This window comes from Rutilus rutilus (assembly GCF_951802725.1).
Source record: "Rutilus rutilus genome assembly, chromosome: 13".
Taxonomy (NCBI): domain Eukaryota; kingdom Metazoa; phylum Chordata; class Actinopteri; order Cypriniformes; family Leuciscidae; genus Rutilus; species Rutilus rutilus.
In genome coordinates this window covers 30,373,918-30,389,753 of record NC_140218.1, presented here as the reverse complement: position 1 = coordinate 30,389,753, position 15,836 = coordinate 30,373,918, and the positions used below count along the sequence as shown (strand labels likewise).

General features: G+C 38.2%; 2 protein-coding genes across 2 annotated transcripts; both read left to right on the top strand.

Moving 5' to 3' along the window:
- The first annotated feature begins 1,778 nt into the window (after window positions 1–1,778).
- LOC311302315 (uncharacterized protein) lies at window positions 1,779–6,117 on the top strand. The gene is made up of 6 exons (XM_084428101.1): window positions 1,779–1,950; window positions 2,178–2,195; window positions 3,557–3,707; window positions 4,326–4,453; window positions 4,544–4,688; window positions 5,405–6,117. Exons 1-6 carry the CDS (start codon window positions 1,831–1,833, stop codon window positions 5,701–5,703), a joined length of 861 nt encoding a protein of 286 aa, XP_084284227.1. The 5' UTR covers window positions 1,779–1,830; the 3' UTR covers window positions 5,704–6,117.
- A 4,977-nt stretch (window positions 6,118–11,094) lies between these two features.
- On the top strand, window positions 11,095–15,521 carry LOC311302989 (adenosine receptor A1; the record flags this gene model as incomplete). The annotated part of the gene is made up of 2 exons (XM_084429192.1): window positions 11,095–11,417; window positions 14,831–15,521. 2 exons carry the CDS (start codon window positions 11,095–11,097, stop codon window positions 15,519–15,521), a joined length of 1,014 nt encoding a protein of 337 aa, XP_084285318.1.
- Window positions 15,522–15,836: the final 315 nt, after the last annotated feature.

The window sequence follows — 15,836 nt, the reverse complement described above, 5'->3', positions numbered from 1 at the left end:
CTTATTGTGTACATGTACGTGTTATTACATTGTACTTATATTTAAAGAACCAATTCATTTCTGTAAACTTTCCCTTACACCTCAACCCACCCCTAAACCTATACCACCAAACCTGTCCCTAACCTTATTTGGTTACACTTTATTCAGTTACACTTTAGTTTAGGGTCCAATTCTCACTATTAACTAGTTGCTTATTAACATGATTATTACTAGGATATTAGCTGTTTATTAGAACTTATAAAGCACATATTAATGCCTTATTCTGCATGATCATATTCTACATCCCTTAATCCACTCGATACCTAAACTTAACAACTACCTTACTAACATTTAATAAGCAGTAGGAGTTTATTGAGGGAAACGTCATAATTAAAAGTAAATACGTGTTCCCCAAACTGTGACTCTTTATTTTAAGGTGCCATTGTTACAGTGTAATTATACAATTAAGTACTAAGTAATATCAACTAACTATACTGTAGGGTCAGGGTTAGTATTAGGGTTTGGTTTATGGTTAGTTTCTTGTAATTATGCATAATTTACTGTCATGTAACATGTAAAAAAAAAGTGTTACCCTAACCCGTATCCCACCTTAATAGCAGCAAAAGTGTTTTACACAGTGTTTATACACAACATGTACATAACAATTATGATTATTATTATTATTTATGTAAGGACATAGTAGTAAAGACCCCTTCTATATAAAGTGTGACCAATGGTTTTATTGAACAGGAAAGCAGATAGACAGGACTTTTTAGGAAGAGAGAGGAGGAGGAATCGGATCAGGATCTGGGCTCATTGCTGTCAATCTGATAGTGGAAATCTATCATTCAATACAATTCAGTTGAAATGACTTCAAACTCTGTTCTGTCACTGCGCAGTACAACAAAATTGTAAGTCTTGTGGTCCATGAGGACATTACATGAGATAAATGAGAAAAGCACAACATAGAAGGGGAAATATGAACAGAAATAAGGAAATATGATGGTTTAAACAATGGAAAATACTATGTTTAATGATAATAAATGTGTATGTCTAAAGACTGTATATTTCTTCAGAAATCACTCTAATATGATGATTTGATGCTCAAGATACATTTATTATTTTTATCAATGTTGAAAACAGCTATTTTTAATGCACTTAATGTTTTTTTTTTTGTTTGTTTTTTTCAGGGTTCTTTGATGAATAGAAAGTTTGAAATAAAATGTAAAAGTTTTTACAGTTTAAACGATTAGAAGCCTCCGTCTCAGTCTTTTGCTTTGAATGCGAGTTACTGTTCCGTCATTAAACTTTACTGACCACAGAACAGGAAGATGATGATTCACATGCGTGTGTTAGTTGATTTCATTTGATACAAATAAACATTTAATGAACATCTGCTTCGGTAGATCTCAAGTAGTTCATCCATTTCGGATCATGGGCCGTTAAATAAATGGGTTATGATGGTTATCCTGACATATCAACACCATAATCATATCAACTGCAAGATTTCAGACAGGGATAATAGATTTGATCTGGATGCGTGTAATAGCCTAATTACCTCAATAATCGCTGTGGCGGTTAGAAGTAAAATCCCACTTTTTAGGACACAAAGTATAACAATGCAGACCAAATACCCAGAAGGCTTTACAGACAGAGCATGGGGAGTGGTTGTAAGACGTGTTCATACCGTTAAACCTAGATGAATGTTTGATTAATAGAGATTTGCATTTTGATGATGGAAGGTTGGCTCAACGTTATGAGGATTCCAGAAGGAGGAGGGGAAAGCGAAGAGAGAGAGAGAGAGGAGGATATAAAAGGGTCAGATCAGACGACAGGTGTGTATTACAGGTGATGCACAACAGCTCCACCTTCACTTTCAAGCTCTTGTTCAGCAGTCACTTTCAGGACAGGCTTGTCACTTTCCTATTGCGACACATTAATAGTCGACTCAGCCACTGGAACTACATTGAGGTAACTGAATATTCACTTCTGTAGTTGTGTGAGAGTATTTATTTTACAGTTGTTGTTTTTTTGTTTGTTTCAGTTTCTGAAATATGTTTCAGAAAGTGATCAAACTGCATTCTAACAGCATTGTGTTCATTCTGTGCAGTGTCACTATAAGGGGTTTGTACTCATGTGCTGTTTGAGTTTTGTATACTTATCTGACTTTTTTTTTTTTTTTTTTTTTTTTTTTTCAGATGTTGGCCCTTGAAACCGTGAGTATTTATTTATTTTTATTTTTTTGGAGTGGGGGTGTATGATTTTCAAGCTCTGCATACCTGTATATAAATTAAAGGACATGCACTATGATATATTAAACACACAGGTGCGCATATATAAGCTCTATTGAATGGCACTTGAATGTCACTGTTGTATGAATGTTTATTGGTGCTGAAATGATTTGGAACAATTATTATTCCTGTGTAATATCATATCTGTTCTACACATATGAATGCAGAAAGTTTTGATGTACATTTAAAGTGTTGCATATGTTGTATGAAAATATGCTGCTGTAAAAATGAAAGTAAAATGACACTTAGTTTTATATTTTGTTGTTTAATGCAATGACATTCAGACATTTAAAGTGTGGCTTAAATGTCAAAATGCTGTAGGCAAAATATATACGCTTATTAAACAATATGCATAGTATTACCACTAAAATGTTTACACACTCACAATGCAAATTATTATCATTTTTACTGAGAAGAGGGAGATTCACTTTGTACTCATGCAAATTGTTGCAACTTCCTTCCAGTATTCCTGTTAAACAGTTGTAATTATGAATTCATATATTTGTGCTCAAAAGTTTACACACCCCTTGCAGAATTTGCATTTTCTTTTAAAATAATTTTAACAAAATTGCATGCTATTTTTTTATATTTAGTACCTGAATATGATATTTAACATAACAGATGTTTAAATAGAACATTTTCTTGTGGACTACAAGAAAAAAAAAAATATATATAGTTCAAAAATTGTACATGTACACTTGATTCTTAATACTGTATTTCATAACCTGGATGATCCACGGCTGTTTTTATGTTTTGTGATGGTTGTTCACGAGTCCCTTGTTTGTTCTGAGCTCTTTTCTTCAGGATAATACTCCAGGTCCTGTACTCTCTTTGCTTTTCCAGTATCTTTTGCATATTTAACCTTTTTCACACTGAGGACATTTGAGGGACTTTTTAAACTTTTTGATTTGGATGATTAGGGTGAACAATATATATTTTGTTTTTTGTCTGTCTTCTGGGAAGCATATTAGTATATTTTGTAGGGCAGTTCTAAACGAAAAATAACATGCAATTTTATGAACCCTCGATTTGTTCAAATTATTAAATTTTTTGCAGATTCTGCAAGGGATATGTAAACTATCCGTATATACTGTCATTTAATGTCATTTTTAAATGTGATGTTCTTTGAATCTTCGAGAAGGAAAGAAAATTGTCTCTCCTAAACACGAAAGCAACTCGAAAGAATGAAACTGAAATATTTAACTTTATTTTACCCATTATTCCACTGATGCTCATTGTGTAATGTCTGTACTGCATCTGATTTAATGCTTGCTTACATGCTACAGGTTCAATACTTCCAAGACCTGGGCCCTAGAGAGGCGTTGTCAGGGAACCTGGACCTCGACATGATTGAGGAATACCTGCAGGAGCACTCGGTGGAGGTGATGTCCGCGCCATGTGTCCAGAGGAGAAACCAAGAGGAGCACAGTATGGCAGGTGAGTGTTTTACAATCGAAACTAAAACACCATAGGAGACCACTGAGGGAAGGGCCACTTCTCCTTTTTGAATTGAATGGAAGTGCACTTTCAGTTTTGTAAGGTTAGTAATTTCCTCTTTGACAAAGCTTTGTTATTTGTCTCAAGACGTGGATTCCACACCTCAGATTATAACAGTTTAGTTTAGAGAGGAGAAACTGTAAAAACAGTGGGAATTTAGCAATAAAAAAGTACTTACTTCTGAATTGTGTGATCTTTTAGCCACAGAAAAACCTGTATAAACACAGTCACACAGTTTATAAACAGGTCTACCTTCTCCACGTCCCCCATTGGTCAGTCAGACAGCTAGCCCCGCCCCCAAACTCACACGATTGACCGAGCTGTTGCTGTGTCAGGCTGGTCAGATGCTCAAGTAAACAGCAATGTTTTGAAAGTGCTACAGATTAACAGTATTACACTTTTCATGGGAATCAGCCTACAAATGGTATTTGTTGCTGCCAAGTTGGATTGGATAAAGTGCTTTACCATCCAAAATAACCACAACTTCTTCCAGCTAGTATGTGTTGTTGATTGTAGCGAGCAGCATATGTGATAATAATGATTGATGTGTTTCCATAGAGAACAGCTGGTCTGGTCGTTATGCATATGAATGGCATTATAGTGCAGTACCAGGAACAGATGAGACTCATGAACAACAGCCTCAGCAGCAGCAGACGTGGCTCTCTCAGTCAAGTCACAACGACTGGGTAGGTCTCACCAGACATAAACACTAATAAGATTACAGTCATATGTAGTTTGACCTATGCGTGGATGTTAATAACAGTCTATGTTTTTAGGGACACTGCCAGTATGACAGAAACCAATGCAGTGATTCAGATTCGCTGTCCACCAGTTCTGGATGCCAAGAATTTCCCCCATCTCCGACCTCTGACAGGAAGGGACAGATTGTGTATGACTCTATGGCACTAGCGCCGCTCTCAGGTAAAACACAGCATTAGTAGGCCTTCATTTGTCCTATATTTTCATTTTGGTTTTGGGGCAGTCGATTCGTTTTAGTGAGTCAGTTTAAAATGGACTGGTAAAAAATTATTAAAAGGGAATGTTTCACCAATAAATGATCAATTCTAACTCATTTACTCAAGTTCTGTGGAACACAACAGACTGGGAAGTCAATGGGGTCCAAAAACAACTTCAATTAACATGGGCATAAAATCCCACTTACATTGAGGAGTCATATCTATAGAACTGAATATCATTGAGACAGACTTGGCTGGGCTCTTTTGACTTTATTTAGTGTCAAATGTTGTGTTTATGTTTCCAACATGTCGCCCACCTTGTGTTTTTTTCTTCCAAATCGAGTTACCCTTACAGTCAAGTGGTTTACACTGGCTTTGGTTCGATCGATTTGGACATCACCCTGACAGCAACATAGTGTTGGCCCAGATCCGGCCCACATCTGGTACACGTGGATTCCACACGAACCAGATGTGGGCCGGATCTGGGCCAACACTATGTTGCTATCTGGGCACTATATAGGATCATTTTTAATAATAATAATAGGCCTTGATAATAGACTGTGCATTGACCTTTCATTGCTTGAGTGATTACATAGACACACAAACAGATAGACAGACAGACAGATGCGTAAATGTTACATTCTGCTATTTAACAGTCACTAAACCATTGACATTTCTCAGGTAAAAGGAAAGAGCGCCTGTTCCAGTTCTTATATGAGATGCTACAGACACCAGACATGCGGAGCTGCATTTGGTGGGTTCAGTCTAACAGCGGAACGTTCCAGTTCTCCTCCCAGAACAAGGAAAAGCTGGCAGAGATGTGGGGCAGACGCAAGGGCAACCGGAAAACCATGACGTACCAGAAAATGGCCCGTGCCCTGCGAAACTATTCGCGAACAGGAGAGATCTGCAAAGTGAAGCGTAAACTTACCTATCAGTTCACTGAGAGAACACTGAGAGGCCTTCAGAACAACTCGTAGAGATTCACGGGTAGTTAATGTGCTCCATCCACCAAGACTTTCTCCTAGCTGGGAAAGAGTAAATAAATACTGAGTATTTTACAGAGGATGGGTTCGCCTTTTTAATGTTCATAATGTAATGTGGACTTAAAACACTGATTTTATAATAGTATTTGGCTTAATTGAGGCTCAATTGAATTTGGGATTTTTTATGTACATTGAATAACATGGAATTCTATGAAGTTGAAGGTGATCTTTGAAGTGTGTAAATCTGAGGATTGTTAACCATTACACTGCGTTATATGTAGTTGTGAATCCGTTTTTTATATATAAAATATTCGCAAATTTTTGTGCTAATTTCAATGAATTTTTAATGCCATTAAATGTTGACACCTGATGTGCCTGAATAAATTAATCTTTACATGCAAAGTTGTGAAAATGTTTTGTTCATGATCAGTTTTTTTCCCAAGTATTAATATGACTGAACCGACCTGACAACATACAGTGCTGGACAGAATTATTTGCCCCCTTGGTAAATATGATCAAAGATGGCTGTAAAAAATAAATCTGCATTGTATATCCTTTTGATATTTTATTTAAAAAAAATGCAAAAATCTAACCTTTCATTGAAGTGAAAGTGGGGGGAAAATCACATTATGAAATCAATGTTTTTCTCCAAAACACATTGGGAACAATTATTTGCCCCCTTTTATTAAATACTTTTTGCAACCTCCTTTTGCCAAGATAACAGCTCTGAGTCTTCTCCTATAATGCCTGATGAGTTTGGAGAACACCTGACAAGAGATCAGAGACCATTCCTCCATACAGAATCTCTCCAGATCCTTCTGATTCCCAGATCCATGTTTGCGCTGCTTCTCTTCAGTTCATCCCACTCATTTTCTATAGGGTTCAGGTCAGGGACTGGGATGGCTATTGCAGATGATTGGTTTTGTGCTCAGTGACCCATTTTTGTTGTTGGAAGATCCAACCACGGCCCATTATAAGATTTCTAGCAGAGGTTGACAGGTTTCGATTTTTTATCTGTTGGTATTTGATCGAATCCATGATGCAATGTATCTAACAAGATGTCCAGGACCTCTGGCAGAAAATTAGGCCCACAGCATTAAAGATACAGCAGAGTATTTCATTTTACACAAAGGGTACTTTTGTCCCTGTGTGCACCAAACCCACATGAAGTGTTTGCTGCCAAAAAAGCTACTTTTTTGGTTTCATCTGACCATAGAACCCGTCCCGTTTGAAGTTCCAGTAGTGTCAGTTACTTTTCAAACGTTCTATAGACAGATGAAACAAACAAAAAACAAAAAACTGGCCACACTGGAATTCTCACATAAGCCTCACCATGACAATATCTCTGACAAAGCCCTATGCTCCATCTGATGGCAGTTTACCACATGCCCACCGTATACATATTCACGCACATATGGCCACATATGCAAAGCATGTGTACTCTGGAAACCGCCACTACAACAGAACTGTTAATGATTGTCGAGTAGAGAAAGATGTTGTTTGTCTCATGCCAGTGGCTTTCTGTTAAAACCACACAAACTGTTACAATTATAGTCTAATTTATTAGACATTAAAATTTAAAACTATATATACAATTTTCTATGAAACTTAAATTACTGTTTACAGTACTGTTGTGTAAAATCAATGTTAGTTTTGCAATCATGTTGAAGTACTAATTATGACGTTCATTTAGGATCCAAAATGAACATTTTGAAATGAGACTGATGAAGCTGTTTTTTGTGTTTTTTTTTTTTTCATTCTTGCATATTCCTTGAATGTTAGTGACAAGCTGTGCAGGTCATAGTGTTACTTTATAGTTTAACTTCTTATATAAAGTTTTGATGAAAAAATATCCAGGTTAGAAGTTATAAAAATGTGTGTTCTGACAGACCTTTTTTGGTTTGTATTTGAAATGAGTTGCATAATAAAAAAAAAGTGTTTTGTTCATCATGGTGCTCTAACATGTAGAAACATCATACAGAGAAATGCTGTTTTAATTTCAATCTAGATTTTTTTTTTTTTTTTTTTTTTTTAATAGCACAGTTTCACATACAGTTTGGTTAAACATGCTTATACAATCTTCAAAAACCTCCTGAAATTTTATTAAATTTTAGTATTATACAGTATGACACGGTTTCAACATTTTCCAAAATATAGAGTTTTTTTTTTTTTTACTAAACTTGTATTCCTTTTCAGTCTAAAATTCATCATTATGAAACATTTAAACATTGACTGAATTAGATTTAAAATATTTAGATTTTAAAAATATATATATATTTTAGATTTATATCAAAGACACAATCTTTAACACACAAAAAAAAAAAAAAAATCTTTTTTTTTTTTTTTTGCCAGTTCTTTGAGGAGAACTGAATCTCATTTTGGCATTTCTTAATTGTTTTTTTCTCAAACTTGATCTTTAAGTATTTTCAGTTCTCCCAGTCATTCGTCTCCTTTTAACTGCTTCATTCACTGACCACAACTGTCTGTCCATCAGAGGCTTTGGCTGATGAAGACTCAAATGCAGCACTGCCCCCTGTTGTCCGTAGGAATACAAAACACTTCTTTTAAATAAACAAGATGCATTAATGAACACTGACCAGCAGATGGAGGGAGTGAAATGTCAGCAAGGTCCCAATAATAGAGAATAACAGAAGATTTGTGTAATCAGAACAACTACACTGACAAAAATGTCCTTTTGATGTCTAATCCCAAATTTCTTCTGACCCAGGAGGACCTTTCAGTGAGCTGAGAAATGTATCATCATAACAGTGATCACAACCAGAAACCAGTTGCATCAGCTGTGTGTGTGTGTGTGTGTAACACATTTTCTGATTGGCTAAAAATGGAACTCAAGTGATATATTTCCCTGTTCTTTTTTGTAGGATTTAGATTTCAACTTGGCCTTGTTTGGTCTTTAATGAGATCTCACCTCATGACAATACTGATTTGGAGTTCTTACGGGTCAAATACAAGTTTACTGTCATAGGAAAATGTCTGCACACCACTATAAACAAAAGCACCCTCAGTTGCCACACTGCATTTGACTTTAAACTTGTAGTAGGGGTGCAGTACAGTCTCATGCCTGGAGGAAAGAAACTTAAGCATAAGTTCCATAAACTTAAGTCGAGGGGCACTCGTTGATAGACATGATATGATCTGGTTCGTAGTCCCAGCACAGCACTTTGCTACCACACCACCTTACAGAAGACCTGACCTAAAAGTGATAAGAGAAAAGAAAAAAATGGACTGTGCTACAAAGCGGATGCTCACTGGAGAAGTATGTGGAGGAGTTCTTGGAGCTGTACCATGAGGCACGGTGGGACGATGAGGCACTCAAGTACCTCTGCTGGAGCAGGATGGACGGCATATTGGAGCAGGTACTGCTATTGAAGGAGGGCCATGTCCCTTAATCGACTTCTCCGATTACACCTTATGGGTGTGTGGATCCTCCTTCACCATGGGAGTTTTGGAGGTGGACAACATCAACTCCAACTCCCCCGATCCAGTACCACCTCCAGCCATCCTCCTGCCAGCTTCTCTCAGAGGCTGAACAACTCCCAGAGGCAGAAGAGGAGCTATGGCTCATTGATTTGTGGACCACGGAGCCAGTTCCTAACCACAGTCCCCAACCCCGATATCATTCCTTCTTAGCCTGTCCCATTTGGCTTCTTGCATGGACTGGTCCTTCCTCCTTCCTCCATCACTGGCCCCACCCTCTCCACTGGCTCCATCCACTCCCCTGGATCCGCCTTCCCTGCTGGTACTGCTCAACTCATCAGCTCAGCCCTATCCACTGGCTCCCTCCAGCTCTTTGGCTCCCCCTCGGACATCTCTAACACTATCTTGGCCTTGTGAGGCGGATTCCCCGGCTGCACCTTCTCTGGGCCCATGACTCCACCTCGGCCTGTTAGTCCCTCTGCTCCGCCTTGGCTTCACGCTCACTCTGGTTCACCGTGGTCTGTCATTACTTGGGCTCCCTCTATCCTCCTGCTCTGCCTTGGTCCATCGGTGTCCTGGTCCTGCCGTCGACTTCCCGGGCCTCTGGCTGCGCCTCAGCCCTCCATCCTTTTAGCTCCATTGGGCTCCTCCTTCCCTCCAGCTCATCCTGTGTCCTCGCTCCCTCCGATGTCCCACTGGTCTTCCGGGTGCTCTATCTACACCTTGGTCCCACAGGTGAGAGACATAGCCTTGGCCTCCCAAACCTTCAGTGTCACTCTAGATCATCTTCCTCTCAGCTCCACCTGGGTCTCCATCTCTGACGGCTCCGCATCCATCAGTCAGTCCTCTGGTGCTGCCTGGACCCATCGCCCATGCTCCACACTAGTTCATCCCTCTGTTGCCTCCTGCTTGGTGTCTCCCTCTACCGTCTCCTCCAGGTCCCCATCTGTACCAGCTGCTTGCCCACCTCCTAAACCACCTTCCCCTCTCCGCCGTTAGAGATTAAGACACTGTGAGGACACGCTTTCCGAGAGATATGTCATTTAGTAGTAATTTTGTACTTGTGCTTCATTTTCTTGTATTCCCTTCCAGTTTAGTCCCTGATTACTCCCTAGTTAGTTGCCTTAGTTACTTATTAGTTTAACCTTTGTCTCATCTAGTTTCCTTTGTCTGTGTATTTAAAGCCCTGTGTATCAGTTACTCCATGTTAGTTTTCATTTGTTCATGTTGGTATGTGATCTCCTAAGTTCCTGGTATTTAGTCTCCTTGCATCTACTGAATGTTTTGTTTATTAAAATAAATACTGTTTTTGTTTTTCTACCCCTAATCTTCTCCATGCGCTTCTGTTACCACACCACCTTACACTACTGGAAGTAATATCAACTATAACTTTTTTTGTTTTTTTGTTTTTGTGACTCATTATATTGTTTGACCACAAACAGTTCCTCAGAAATTGCATTAAAAACACATTATTTCCGAGGTGAAGACCCTATGAATTAAACTTGCATGTGATCTGGTCACGTGACAAATGTAGCATACTGCTGTATTAAATGTTTATTGCTGCACAAACAGTATCTCGCCAGTATTGTAGAGGCTAAAGATAACTTTGAAGCTGTGGTTGTTAGTGTGATAGAACTAAAATAAGCAGCACGTTTTCCAACATTTTGATTGTGACTCGGGATTTAACATCATTATTTTTGTCCGCCTTCTAATGGAATTAGTTGATGAAATACAGATGTGACAGTGAATAATATTGTCTATTCAGAAGACATATAAGTGGAAATGAGACCCTTAGAGATGCATACTGAAGATCAGGGGTGTGTGTGTGTGTGTGGAGGAGAGCAGACCAGATGGTCACAGGCTTCTTCAGAACCATCTTCAGATTTTTCCATCTCGACTGAGACTCTGTTCTGTTTGCTCGTTGTCCTTGTATTGGTTGCTCTCCTCATGGCCTGGTTGATCTACACCTCTCTGGAGCTCGCCATCGCTGTGGCTTGCTGCCTGGGGAACGTGCTGGTGGTTTGGGCCGTGTGTTTGACGCGGACTTTCCGTCAGCCTACCTTCTGTTTTGTGGTCTCTCTGGCCGTGGCAGATTTCCTGGTAGGGTCGGTGGCAGTGCCACTGGCTGTGCTGGTGGACGGGTGGGTGGAGATCCCATTCCAGGCCTGTCTGGCGGTCAGTTGTGTGGTGTTGGTGCTGACCCAAGCATCTGTGTTGTCTCTTTTGGCTATTGCTGTGGACCGATACCTGCGGGTATCAATACCTCTCAGGTAAGAACTTTTGGCAATCTTATGTTAACAGTCAGAACCAGCAAACACGTGATGCATTCACATCATGTCGAGATGACAACACATGATGTTCTATTCAAAGTTGTTCACGTCATCGGACTTCGAATTATGCGTTTCTATGGCAAAACTATCAACACCTCAATTAATCTGCAGTGGCCAGGTGGTACAAGTAGGAGCTCTCAGAAAATTCCCACCTTACAAACTGTAATTACCAGCTCTACGAGGACATGGACGCTTTTTACAAGTTGAAATATCGTAAATACGGGTAATTACAACATGGCGTGAATGCACCTACAGTTCCTAGTCAGTTTGAGAAGCACTGCATAGCACTGGTTTATTTTGAAAACAAATTATGAGGGCACAGAAATAAAAAAAAAGAAAAGAAAAGAAAAGAATGATGATAATTTATAATTTATAATTATAAGGATAATTTATAATAAATATCAATACCTACTCATAAAAAAAAAGAAAATCTATTTTGATTTCATGGGGACTTTCAGAACCGGCCATTCTACTAGCCAAACAAACGTATCAGAAATATGCCAGAAGAAGATTAACAAAATCACAACTAGCCTATTCAATTTTTACTCCCAAAATGTCCAACAATGATAATGAAAACTATGTTCCAAAATATCATCATGATGAAAAAGTTATACCACAGCAATATCATTTTATGATGATAAAATTGCCATGCCCTTCACGTCAATAAATTGACTGTAGATGTTTCTCATAAAGCACTGCATTATAGGCACTTTAGCAGTGTCGCAATATAGACGCTAGAGGGCGCAAAAGTGTTGGATGTGCGACATTTCTCCGAGTCCATTTATGGGACGGGGGTCGCCTATGAAATGAAACTCTGATGGAGATGGAAACTGACACAACATAATCAGAACCCGCCAAATTGGCTAGTGTGTTCATAACCGTCACGGTTGATTTTCATCCACATTTGGCGGGTTGGCTCGTGTTTATTTCAAACCCTAAACACGTGTCATGCAAAGTGTTACTCATATCTGTTTTGATTTGAAACCGCATTATATAATGCTAATAATGCAAAAGTAAAATAAATGTTCTTCTTTCACAGATATATACAATACAGTAATACAAACGAAAAGCAATCAACAAACTAACCTGCTAATGTTAGGCTATAGTGTCATATTGTAGCCTTCTGTTTTCTGAGGTTGTTGTTGTTGTTGTTGTTTTTTAATGTGGAAGGACAGTGGATTGAGAAATATTAAATTCACTGCAAAACATTGAATAATAAGTCAATATAACCTAGAATAGCCTATAACAAGTTATGATATAGCCTGTGGGGCTTCATTGCCTCATTTTCTTTTAATGGAAAATATCAACATCAACATATCAACATCAACATATGAGATAATGACATAAGGGTATAGCCTAAATAAAATAAGAAAATTTTCATTTTTGGGTCAATTTAATTAGCAAACGATACAATTGAAGTGGCACTTGTTACACTCACTAATAGAAAAACACTGTAAAAAAATACAAAGCTTTTAATTTCTCAGTTTTATATAACGTACAAAGGCCTTGCAGAGTTCATGTCCTGTGTCCAATAAACAGTGTTCTCACACTTATTATACTGCATTTATCTAAACAATATGGCACTTGTTGACTGTATGCCCAACTGACACATAACGTTCTTTTCCCACATCCAGAGCTCAATGAGAAACACATAATAATCAACCCAAACATAAAATCAGATATCAGGCCTGCATGGTGTTAACACAGTGACGAGTCAAATGTCATGATTAAAAATCAATATTGTTTATAGTTTAGTATTTTGGAGTACTAGAAGTACTAGATCAGAATGCTTACCCTTATGATGAATAAGAAGTGTGCTTTATTGTATTGAATGTGAATACTTAAAAATCATAAAAATGAGATTTTTTTATATATACTTGCATATAATTTAATATTAGTGAAATAAAACGCCTGTACACTTTAATGACCGTTTCTGAACACACTTAAGTACACTTTAAAAAAGAGCTTGTAATAATGTCAAATTAAAGTTTTACTTTAAAGTGCATTTTAAGTCATTATGTTATTATGTTAATAGACTATTGTCGTGCTTAAAGAAGTACACTTATTTTGATGAGCTGACTAACATACTAAAGCACATTTAAAGTATTGCTCATTAATTTTAACTCTAGTGTGTTATTCGATATTACATTTATAGTTAATATATTTTACATGTACTAAATTACAACTTCATCATTAAAAATGTGCAATAACAAATATATTTAAATATATTCTACATGAGATAAAAGTTTCAATAGAATTGACATAAATGCTTGTCAGTACATTCAGCAGTAACTTTAACCATATATCAAAAACAATAGAAGTGATTATGAAATGACATATAAAGATGTAATTAAGTCCTCACTGTAAAAAATGATCGTGATTTTAACAGTAAAAGACTGTAAAAATGCTACAGTGAAAAACTATAAAACAGTTTCCTTACTATATACGGTAAATAACTGTGATAGATCTAACGGTACATTTAATGTAATTTTATTGTATTGTATTTAATGTCATTGTATAATTTACAGTGGAAAAAACAGATACAGTATTAATACTTCAACAGAATGTTGAATTCACATGTTTAAAATGTTAAATTTACATGTTACTCTGTAAGTATGTTTACGGTTTGATGTGATTTTTACAGTATTGTTCTGTAAACCACAGCTTTCCGTAAAAACAACGGGATTTTTTTACAGTGCTGCTTAAGTGGGTCAAAAAAACTAATTGCATTTAATATAATTTTAAACTGTAATAGATTTTCATTTAATTGTAAATACCATGCATTTATGTGTCCAAAAACATTTCATGCAGTTCGCACATATATCAAAGTGAACTTCTTTTCCACAAGGGTGGTAGATTTAGGCAAAGACTAGAATTACACAAGACGCGTCACTCGTATTGTTTTGAATGGGGAAAAGTGCAACGCTCAATATGGCGGAATAAGTCCCGCCTTCTAAATAAGAGCCAATCGCGGATTGGTAAAGTCATTGCGTCACTGCAGCCATTAGAAGCTCCAGAGTCAGTCAGACTTGCACTTCCACTGCGCATGAGCTTGATCCAGCCTGAAAAAAAGTCGTTTTCTGTCATGATTCGAGCGTTTAGAAACAAAATTTATTACATAGTTGTTGTCAGATCTCATTGGTGATTTCAAATATGAAATTTAATTGTAAGCTTGGCGAACAGTTTTGGAGAATTCGATGTTTCCCCATTCAAAGAGATAAGAGCTGCACTTGCATGCCTGAGAGGCATTTGTATGACTTGACAATGACTTGAAGGAATTTTGATTTAGGTTAAGTGTGTGTCCCGCTAAGTATAGCGGCTGACATTTATGAACAAATGCTCTGTGATTGCAGGTACAAAGAGATCGCCACTGAGCAGCGTTCATGGGCTGCAGTAGTCCTGTGTTGGTTGATATCCTGTCTGCTGGGTTTCACCCCTCTCTTTGGTTGGCACAACGGCCATTCCCTGTCCTCCCCTCTCCTTAACTCTTCCCATATCAACTGCACCTTTTTAGCTGTCATCCCGCTTCCCTATATGGTCTACTTCAACTACCTGGGCTGCATCCTACTCCCCTTGGCAGTCATGACTCTTCTTTACTCTCTGGTCTTCTACAGTCTCCGTAAACGCCTCCGGAGGGAAGACGAGACTTCGGCGCCCGCTGAATCTAAACTAAGGGCTTTTCTAGTCAAGGAGAAGAGGCTGGCACGTTCTCTGGCTCTGGTTCTCCTGCTGTTTGCAGCATGTTGGATGCCTCTGCATCTCATGAATTGTGTACTGCTTTCAACGGGCCCACAAGGCGTCCCCCAGATCGCTTTCTACACGGGAATACTCCTCTCTCACGCCAACTCAGCGGTGAACCCTGTGGTTTACGCCTTTCGTATCATAAAGATCAGGGAGGCCTACCTGGAGATCTGGAGACGGTATGTTCTCTGCTGGAGAGGACAAAGAGATTTCTCAAGTCCCTCGTGGAGATCCCAGCCTGGAGAACAGAATGCTGGGCATCAAACCACATCGAAACCACTGGTTCATGAATCAGGCAGATAAACCAAATGTCACTGCGTAATACAGTTCTGAATGGATCTTTGAGAGACGGCAGGCCTCCAGACTAACTTTTCTTTCTAGGAGCACTGTACAGTAAAAATATTAAGAGCACAAGCAGAAATTTTAGGGGCACACCTTAAATCAGCCTGCATGCAATTATTCACATTTAGAGCTTTGAAGTGCTGGGAAAAAGTTGTGTGAAGCACTTGAAAGTCCTTGAAAAGTGCTTGATTTTCACTCTCAAAAGGTTGTGCGAACCCTGATATGAATAATGTAAAAACATTCGACCATTTCCGCCACAATACCATGGTTACAGTT

Coding starts and splice junctions, on each gene's coding strand:
- LOC311302315 (XM_084428101.1), top strand. CDS start 1,831: ATGCACAACAGCTCCACCTTCACTTTCAAGCTCTTGTTCAGCAGTCAC. Junction 3,708..4,325: donor AGAGGAGCACAGTATGGCAG/GTGAGTGTTTTA, acceptor GTGTTTCCATAG/AGAACAGCTGGTCTGGTCGT. Junction 4,689..5,404: donor GGCACTAGCGCCGCTCTCAG/GTAAAACACAGC, acceptor GACATTTCTCAG/GTAAAAGGAAAGAGCGCCTG.